Raw genomic sequence first — 9,881 nt, 5'->3', positions numbered from 1 at the left:
TTTTTTGAACTTCTCATATTTCTCAATCTCGCATTTCAAATGCTTTATTAATTTTTATTACTTTCAACTAATATTATTGATAATTTTAATAACGGCCCACTAATATTGTTAATAATTTTTTAATTTTATTTACTATTAAAATCATATTAAAAAGTGATATATGAAAGTGTTTTTTGTTGTAACTATAAAAATGAATGAAAATGTATACTATTACTTTTATTTATTAAAATTTAACTGATACATCATTTCTAAAATTATAAGCATAAAAATAATTAATACATATATTCTTAATTATGCAAACAACCGCGCATCGCGCGGGTCACAATCTAGTAAATGTTAATTGAAAAGAGGTAACATTGGTACATTGGGAACCCAAAACGGTTGTAAGTAGAAAAGACCACTATTTGGAAAATAAGAAAAGCGTGGAAGTTCCAACATAAGCTATCACTTTGTAACCCAAAACGTCAAACTTCCTTCAAAGAAAACGTTCTCCCTCACTCACACTCATTCGCGGCTGTGCAATGGAATCTCACCGGAATCGACAACAACACCAACCTTCTGCCATCGATCATCCTCACTCCCAGTAAGTTGCCTAATGGTTTATCTTTCCATCGTTGTTTGACTCAGTTAGGGCATAATCGGTTTCATATTTCTATTTTATGGATTTCTCAACATTTGTTCAAGGATCATCGTCGCAGATCAATACGTTTCTAAGGTGTCGTAGATGCCGATTAACATGTCTTTGGAAAATATAGTTAGGGTTAAAGTTATTTTACCCTTTGCATGCATGTGAAACTGTAGTTTCTGTTGTTTATACAAAATTGATTTATGTCACCTAAAGTATTCTCAATGCGCAGAGGAGAAGATGGTTGTCAGGAAAACAGAAACTACAGCAAACGCACAAGGAGTGTGACCCTGAGAATGATGCTCGATGAGTTAGCTGCTATCAAGAAAGAGAGCAGGGAGGCAGGGCCGGTCCCGACTTTTTAGAGGCCCAGGGCAAATAAATAAATGGGCCCATACTAAAAAATAGACGTTAAACTCGCCTCCAAAATGAAGAAGAATTTCGTAAGTATCAAAAGTATGAAGTCTTGGTTGTTTCGAACAATAAAAAAAATTTCAATGCAGATAAGCAAATCATTAAGAATTCAAAATCGAAATATAATCTATCATATAAGAAAAGTCTACCATTTGGGACTTTCTTAGGCTATCCACATCAACAACTCTTCTCTCAATGTTCCACGTCACTTTTCTCAATTTTATGCTCATGCTCCATTATGCTCCATTATACTACGGCAATTACACTTCTCTTGCAGTTACTACCTATCCTCCTTCTCTTCCAAAATCCTTCCTCTTATTCTTCCAAAACCGTTTCCAATTAATTTCTCTTTCACACTCGGGTCTCTCCACCTTTCAAAACGAATCTCCTTCCTCTCTCTCCAAGCCAAAACGGCGGCGCCTCCACTCTCCTCCGACGAACTGCTCGCCTTTTCCGTTCCGATTCATCTCCTTCTGCTTCGATTCTGGTCCTATTCAAAAATTTTATCACTGGAAGTATGGCTTCACAATACAATGAGTAAGAAGAAAGAGCTTTTCAAACCAAAAATTGAGTCGAAAGTTGGAATGTATGTTTATGGAGTCACTGTTTACGATCTCAGCCATATTGGGCATGCTCCTGTTTACGTCAATTTTGATCTTCTTTATAGGTTACTATCTTCTCCTGAAAATACCCTAATGCAAAAAAAAGATTTTTTTTTGTTAATATGCATAAATTGTGATTTGGTTGCTAATTAGTTTGTGTTTTATGTTCCGTTTGATAATTAAGTTTGTTATCTTCACAATTTTACTGATGTAGATGACAAGGTTTCATAGGTTAAAACAAATATCAGTTTTCAATTCGTTGATTTTATCATCTATGACGGAGATTGAGGAATTAACAGAGCATCGACAGTACTCGCCGACGAAGATATCAAGAAACAACCAATTCCCGAAGACCTTTAACTTTCCTCAATGTTGTTGCTCTCGACAACATCGTAAGTCTTATCCATTTCATTTCCAAAGATTCGATTCTGCACTCCTTTGAAGCTTTCTTATTCCCCTTTATGTATTATCGATCGATAGATCGTTACACACTGTTTTATGTATTCTGAATTTTGCTTATTTTTCCTTCGAGTCATCAATTACATCGTTTAATTTGTGTTATTGTTCATCAATTATTCCTCCTTTTCTGCTGTTTATTTGTTCAGTTATTTTGCTGTTCAATTGGTTTATTTGATTGCTATTGTTGTGATTTGTTGATGCTGATTTGATTGATGATTTGAATGTGATAAATCTTCTTACTGATGTGTTTTTGATCGGTTGAATTTTGCGGAATGAACAGGTATCTGGACCTGTCGTGGTGGCAGATAGTATGAATGAGGCTGCTATGTATAAATTGGTGCATGTTGGTCGTGATAATCTCATTGGTGAAATTATTCGTTTGGAAGGGGCTCCGATGCTATCTAAGGTTCTGCATAATTTCACACTATGATACAAATCCAAGACGAAACGATGAGAACTCCGGAAACAAAAACTCAGGTAAGCTTTCAATCTTGATTTTCGCTTCCGATTCTCACTTCCTTTTACTTCTATGATGTAATGCTTTCTAACTCCTCTGTTAAATTCTTGAGTTATTATGATAAGCAATGTTGTAGTTTCATCATTTCACTATACAGTCTTTTCAATCATGCGTTTCAATCATGGGTTGATTTCATTATAGTGTTTTAAGCTACGCTGTTAATCTTCCTGGTAAGTTTCTGTATTTCTTTGTTCTTTGTATTTGTTGTTGGATATGGATCTATAGGAGTTGTGTGTTACAGCGGTTGAAGGTCTTAATGATTTGAATTTTATGTTTAATCCAAGTGTTATTCGTTATAAGCTGTTTACAATGTTATTTGTCATGAGGATAATCCTCAACTCAGAACAGACATGGAACTGTTAAGGATCACAAAAGAAATTGAGGAGAACTACTGCATTTTGGAATCTCAAATTCAAATGCTCTTAGGTCGTATCAGAATCCAGAGTGTCCTCAATTTGCAAAGGAGAAAATCTTCTGCATTGGTGCCCACAATAAACAGCATGTTTTGAAATGGGAGAATAGTATGGCATGGCATGGAAAACTCACTCTTACTGATAAAGCAATCTATTTTGAGGTATGATTCCTTGAAATGCTTATATACTCTATTTTGAGGTATGATTCCTTGAATGAAATATATTTAAAATTGACGTTTTTTAGGGATTAACAAACCTGATGTCTTCTTTTTAATCCATCACTCCCTGTTGAGGAAATAGTTTGGTTTGTGTGCTCTCTAATTTTAGTTTTTTATTGAAGTTTTGTTTCCTTTTTCCAGAAGAAAGAAATTCACCTACGCAACGGGCAGTATTTGAATATCTTAAAGGGAAAGTGTTAGATGTATATCCTAAATATAAGAAAGAAGCTAAGGATCATCTATCAAAAGTTGTAAGCTGAACTGAATTATTAGTTTATGTGATTTACTGTTTTTTCATTCATGTTTAAGTGATTTATTTTAACTGTTGCTTTTTATGTGGTTCAGGTTAAGTTGAATCCATTAGAAGAAACACTCCTTCCCCTTTTCAACGAAATAACTGAGTCATATCAGATCCTAATATCTTCGGAAGGTCTTCAGAACAAGAAAGAATGGTAACATGTCTAAAAATCACATGGAGTGATTTTTTGTTTTGTTTTCCTTTATTTTTCACGCCGCTATTTATAGAATGACCTATATCGATGAAATTGATCTTTTTTAGACCATATAGTTCTGGCGGGAAGGTGATATACTTTATAAGCCTCATCATCCAAATGTGGTGGAATTTTATGGGGTAGTTCAAGATGGACTAAGAGGAACAATGGCAACTGTCACGAAGTTCACAATGGATCTGAAAATGCCTTAGACAAACAAGGTTACCAAGTTCCCTTGACAATTTTGGTTGATAAAGAAAGGAACAAAGCTGTGTATGCTGAGTCAGGTAATGATTTTGTTGATGCTCTTTTAAGCTTTTTAACATTGCCTTTAGGGACAGACATAGCTCAGGTCCTGCGAATAGTTCAGGAACAACAAATACGGCGGGTCCTTCACTAAGGTCAGCACCCTTGACTCATACTCCTAGAGATGCTATTTCAATGCCTGCTTTGCCTCATAATGGCAATTCTTCAAAGCCTCTAATGATGTTTGGCACTGATGGCACCGAGATTCTTACGTCACCTTCAAACCATAAAAATTTAACATTGATGCTGAATAAATTTGTTTCTTTTTTGTCAGTGCATTGAGGTATATACAGTTGACAATGAAGAACAAGGATTCGGATGAAAAATTGTGTTTTCTGAATCTTGCTTTTTGATTTTATGGTTTACTTTATGTCTTTTGATGTATAGGGTTCGGTTTATTCTTTTTAATTCTATAGGTTTGGATGGAGAATGGCTGAAGGTGTTAACTTTCCATAGGAATGGGTGCGCGTATCAACCGAAGGTGTTAACTTTCACGTTGGTGCATTTGCATCCCTTTTCTATTCTGTTGTTACTACTGACATATATGGTTTCAAATGTTATACCCTATCAAATGAAAGTGGCATATTGAATGCATTAGGTTTGCGTACACTTACATCAATCCGGTATAAGACAAGTTGTTGTGGAGCAGGCACTGCTGCTGATACAAAGGCATTAACAGGTATCGATAATAATGCATACATCTCATACAGGGCAATAAAGTAATCAAGCAAATGGAAGCGGCATATTTGGTTATTCAAGGTATATGACTACAGAACAGTTGATGGAAGTAGCATATTTGGTTATTCAACGCCTTTCGGTGACATCTATTTGGCTCTTCGATATGGTGACATCTATTTTGGGTCATCTATTGTTCGGTCCTATATTGATCTGTAAACGATAATCTGGAACATCAATCTAATGTTTATTTCTATTTGCAGAGTGGTAAATCAATTAGAAAAAGGGAAGACGGAGTGATGAAGAAAAAACTTCCATTGGTCGTAGGAAGACATCGGCTGCCCTGTCAATTCGTGGGAGACCACCACATCCATCAAACTCAGATTCATAAACTGCTACCATGAGTAAATTTTTGAACATAACTTTTAAAATTGATAGTGTTTGTCTATGATCATAGAAACGTTGGTTAAACAATTAGGATTTTAATAAAAAGGAGAATTTAAGCTGCATAGTTTCACTAAAGGTTTGAACTCGCCGTCGCAGTAACAGCTGCGTTACAATATGATAATACTATTTAAAACTATGTCCAACAGGACAATGCGTTAGTAGAATTTTGCCTTAATTATTTTGATTTATAGCCGGACCATGCATTTCTAACAAGACCATGCATTTCAAAAGCTATTTTCAGATGAGCTTTTCCAGTTTGGATAGAGCAATAATTTGAGAATGGAGATATGGATTCTTGAGTAAGAGACAGGAGATATGCATTTCAAAAGCTATTTTCAGATGAGTTTTTCAAGTTTATGGCTTTAGCAAGTTTATTTTAGCAGTCTCACCAACCAGTTAAATCCAGGTATTAATCTCATCCTACAACTTCTAAATGAAAATCATGCTTCAGAAAATGCAATGCCGGATGTAATTGAAGCTTATCCTATTGATTCAACTTTTATTGAGGATGAAAAAGTAGAAAATGATGATAGTAGTAGAGGAAATAATGCTTGCAGCTCGGAACTTTTAAGCCACACAGCTGGTGTTGGACCTGATGACAACTTAGTGACATCATTTCCAGTTCTCAGGGATTGTATTTCATATGAAAATGTTTAAGAACATTCAGATATTGCAAGGAGTGTCTCAAATACAGAAACGTCACTACCAGAGTCATCATGCCATGAGAATCTTGATGTGCAAAGTTATGACGCTAATGAATTGAATGCTTCGGCGATTGCCAACTGTTCTACAATCACAGAATCAGAAATTGAAAGGGAGGAAACTGATCTGGAATCAAAACGTGTCATCGATGACTTACAGGACACTCTGCTCGAAATCCTTCCAATGATTTTCACATTGCTTCTGTTTCAGAGCTCATTTTCTGACTGAAGTGTGATTTTGGAAAAACAATATGAGGTGTGTTTTTCTGACTCAAGGAAGGTGAATACAATGTTTGTCTTAATCTTTTTTTGAGATTTTGTAACAAATTGTTTTACTTAATCTACAAAGAACCGTGCTTCATCATTGGCTTCACTGCTAGATATTCCCTCAGCAAGGGGCTCGAATTGTTGGGATAAAGTAAGAAGATACTCGCCAACACTGGTCACATAGGACTGTGGATTTGCACTGAAGGTAGGGAGAGGAAAAGCACTTTGTTCCTCAACTGTTGACCATATAGGCAAACGGGACACTATGCTTAGAAGGACTGCTTAATGTAATTTCTTACTGCATAACTTTTTTCCAAAAGTATAACTTGGCAACTCAACTATTCTTTCTTAAATGCAGGTACATGCAAGATGGAAATGCAGTGGCTGTTCCTATGGCTCTAGGCCTTGAATACACATCAGGTTTAGCTATCCAAGGTCTCTATTTTAACTCTTATTTAGAACTTTAAATGTGTGCTTTGCATTGACATTAAGATTAGCTCTGGGAGTTGCAACGATATTTACGAGTTGCGTATTTGTGTTTATGAACAGATTGAAGAAGACAAGGATTTGTCTGTATTAACAAGTGTGGAATTGAAAAAGCTCTTTCAAGGAAAGAAGGTAAACAGTGATAGCTCTTAAGTAGTGGTTATAAAAGGCCTTTGAATATTATATAATGGTAGAGATATTGCCTTTTTCAATAGGTAATAGATCTGTGTAATACTACTCTGACATTTGATTTTGGTTTGAATTTTGTTATGATTGTAATCTGAGAGTGGAATTAACATTTTATTCAAAGAGTATTCAATTATGAGTCATCGTTTTCCGCTGCAATGTTGTTAACTATTGCTTTTTATTTGCATTTTTCTCCTCAAATTCAGCAATACCGCTTTCGGTGTCAATGCGGTAATTCTCTTCCTGGAAATGGTTTTCAAACTGAACGTGGTTAAGTTTTTGATACCGGGGAGCATTTTATCAGCAAAAGAGTTCTATTGGAAGAGACCTCGGCGTGCTTGCTGCTTCATTGCAGAAGAAGGTTAGTGGAAGCTTGCGTGTTCTTGATGCTCTTTGTGGATGTGGGATCTGGTCGCTTCGGTACTTGAAGGAAGCCGAAGAGGATTTTGTTGCTGCTAATGATGGGAATGAGTGCTATGGGAGTACCATTTGCTAGGCGTCATTCTCAGTAGACTTGGTCTTAACCTGTTGAGACTACTTGTGCACAATAGGATTGCTGAATTCCATACCGAGTTTCATCCACTGCTCTAGAGAATCCTTGTATTAGGCATGCCGTGGAGTTGGAGCAATCCTTTATGGAAGGGGCTTACAACCGTGTCTTGAGTGCTCGGCAGACAGTGCCTCCTTTTGTCAAGGATATGCAAGAACCCTCAATAAATTTTAATATTCAACCACCTTTGAATAAAATCAATGACAAATATATAAAAACTTCCCTTATTACAACTTTGAATCTTTCAAATGTGTTTGATTTTGGTGTTTTTTTTCAGTTGATTTATTTTGAGACTAAATGTAATAGAAATCTATAACCATCCACGCTTTATAAATATTTTGTCAGTTGGTTGGAGTTTTGGAGACGTCATATATAAATAAAATAAAAATGTAAGAGGTTGGGGGCAGGTTTGTATAAAGATTATTATAATCTTCTTCAGTTTGTTACTTTCCCATTTTCCTTGCTGTTTTTGCTTTTTCATTCCTTTGAATCACCTTATGAATATTTAATGTTTGGAATTTAGTTTAGTTGGCTGCTTTATCTAAAATCATTAAGTTAGAGATACTAACTGTACTTGCTTTTCCAATGGTATCCTTATGGGCTGAATTAATAAGCTATTTTCAATATTCTCAAGATACTCATTCACATGTAAGGTGGCATTTGAGCATTTATCGATTTTTATCATATCATATTCTCATCGTTTGTAGTGTTTGACTCTTTGATTTTAATATCATTGTATAACTATAAAGAATTATAAATAAATATTAAATATATTAAATTTTATAAATATTTAATATAACTAGAAGAAATTAATCATGAGTTGTACTGTTTGCCTTTTACAATGATTATATCACTATCATAAATGTTAAATAAATATTAAATATATTTTAATTATTAGTAGATAAATACCTTTTAATTTCAAACAAAATTAACCATAAATTCAGTTGTATAGATAAATATATTATCAAAATTCCTACACATGGTTTCTTTAATAGATTTATATATTTTTAATTCTATTTTTTGAACAAATGAGCGTATCAATTTTTTTTTGTATTTTCATATTTATTTTTTCAAATAATTTTTATTTAACTATCTTATTTATTTTTTATGTAAAAATAAATCATTTAAAATAATTGAGCATACGACATTGGTACAAGTGCAAATGCACAGGTATCCCGTTAATATTCAAAATATTGAATATTAATGGAAGCACAAAATTATTCATTAATTAACGGGAACAAATTTGAAATATTAACGGGAACACGAAGTTATTGATCATAATAATTAATATTAACGAGAACACGAACTTACTGATTAAAATAATGAATATTAACTGGAACATGAAGTTACTAATCAAAATATTAAATATTAATGGGAACAAATTGGAAATATTAACGGGAATACGGAGTTACTGATCAAAATAATGAATATTAGCGGGAACATGAAATTACTAATCAAAATATTGACTATTAACGGGAACATGAAGTTACTGAATAAAATATTCAATATTAACGAGAACATGAGTTACTGATCAAAATATTCAATATTAACGGGAACATGAAGTTACTGATCGAAATATTGAATATTAAGGGGAAAATAATGTTTATTAATCAATATATCTCAAACTTTGGCCCAACCTATTGAGAAGAAATTTCTATATTTTACACATTTGTTTTTATGACACTTACTTCTACAATAATATCTATATTGAACAAAATAACATTTTCTCTATCATCTTTTATTTTTCTCAATCACAATGCGCGAAAACGACGGGTACCCGTGCGAACGCACGGGTAAGACACTAGTTAACTGAATTAAAAATGAGAATCTTTTAATTGCCTTAATTGCTCTATTTTCTAAACAACATCCACCATCTCAAAGAAATGAAATTGACCTTTTCTCTTGCTTTAATGGTGGAAAACTAAATCATATGGCTAGAAAATGTAGGAGTAAACCATGTCTTGGCCCTATGACCAAAAAAACTAAATCAAAGCACAAGTGATAATAAATTTAATTTCATCATAAAAATCTATAATAAATTAGGTAATTATATGACAAACTTTTAAATATTTAATTATAATATATAAATAATTTCTAAAACTTATACTAAAATAAATTAAAATAAAATTATAAGAGTTCCAATAAATAACCTTTAAAAATAAATTTTGGATTTAAAATTTAATTATAAATTTTAATCGATTATATAAAAATTATTTTATAACTAAAATTTGAAATGCTAATTAGTTAAATTGAGAGAGTTATGCACCAAGGCATAATTAATAAAATTTGTTTTTTTTTTAAATGATGGTTTTAATTTCCATGTTTATTTATGTACTTTAAAAATGATGGTGGTAAAAAGTAAACAAAAAATTGAGAGAGTTATGCACTAAGGTATAATTAATAAAATTTGTTTTTTTAAATGATGGTTTTAATTGCCATGTTTATTTATGTACTTTAAGAATGATGGTGGTAAAAAGGTAAACAATTAGCCGGCAGCAAGACTCGAACTGGACACCTACTTAAG

General features: G+C 33.2%; 1 protein-coding gene across 34 annotated transcripts; it reads left to right on the top strand.

Annotated features, from left to right (window-relative positions):
- The first annotated feature begins 393 nt into the window (after window positions 1-393).
- Window positions 394-7,676, top strand: LOC131595024 (cysteine--tRNA ligase, chloroplastic/mitochondrial-like). 34 transcript variants are annotated; one of them, XR_009281685.1, is made up of 12 exons: window positions 1,098-1,706; window positions 1,856-2,033; window positions 2,381-3,191; window positions 3,390-3,499; window positions 3,594-3,700; window positions 3,808-4,026; window positions 4,462-4,526; window positions 4,644-6,148; window positions 6,249-6,422; window positions 6,494-6,570; window positions 6,685-6,753; window positions 7,014-7,676. XR_009281685.1 is itself a non-coding variant. In XM_058867244.1 (3 exons), exons 1-3 carry the CDS (start codon window positions 1,573-1,575, stop codon window positions 2,407-2,409), a joined length of 324 nt encoding a protein of 107 aa, XP_058723227.1. In that variant the 5' UTR covers window positions 1,101-1,572; the 3' UTR covers window positions 2,410-3,191. The 34 variants fall into 34 exon arrangements, 1 of the variants encoding a protein (XP_058723227.1); XR_009281686.1 differs by having other exon boundaries at window positions 4,462-4,540; XR_009281664.1 differs by lacking the exon at window positions 1,098-1,706 and adding exons at window positions 394-583; window positions 858-1,068 and having other exon boundaries at window positions 1,873-2,033; window positions 3,808-6,148.
- Window positions 7,677-9,881: the final 2,205 nt, after the last annotated feature.

The sequence above is a fragment of the Vicia villosa genome, linkage group LG4 (assembly GCF_029867415.1).
Source record: "Vicia villosa cultivar HV-30 ecotype Madison, WI linkage group LG4, Vvil1.0, whole genome shotgun sequence".
Classification (NCBI taxonomy): domain Eukaryota; kingdom Viridiplantae; phylum Streptophyta; class Magnoliopsida; order Fabales; family Fabaceae; genus Vicia; species Vicia villosa.
This window is presented reverse-complemented; position numbering and strand designations above follow the sequence as displayed.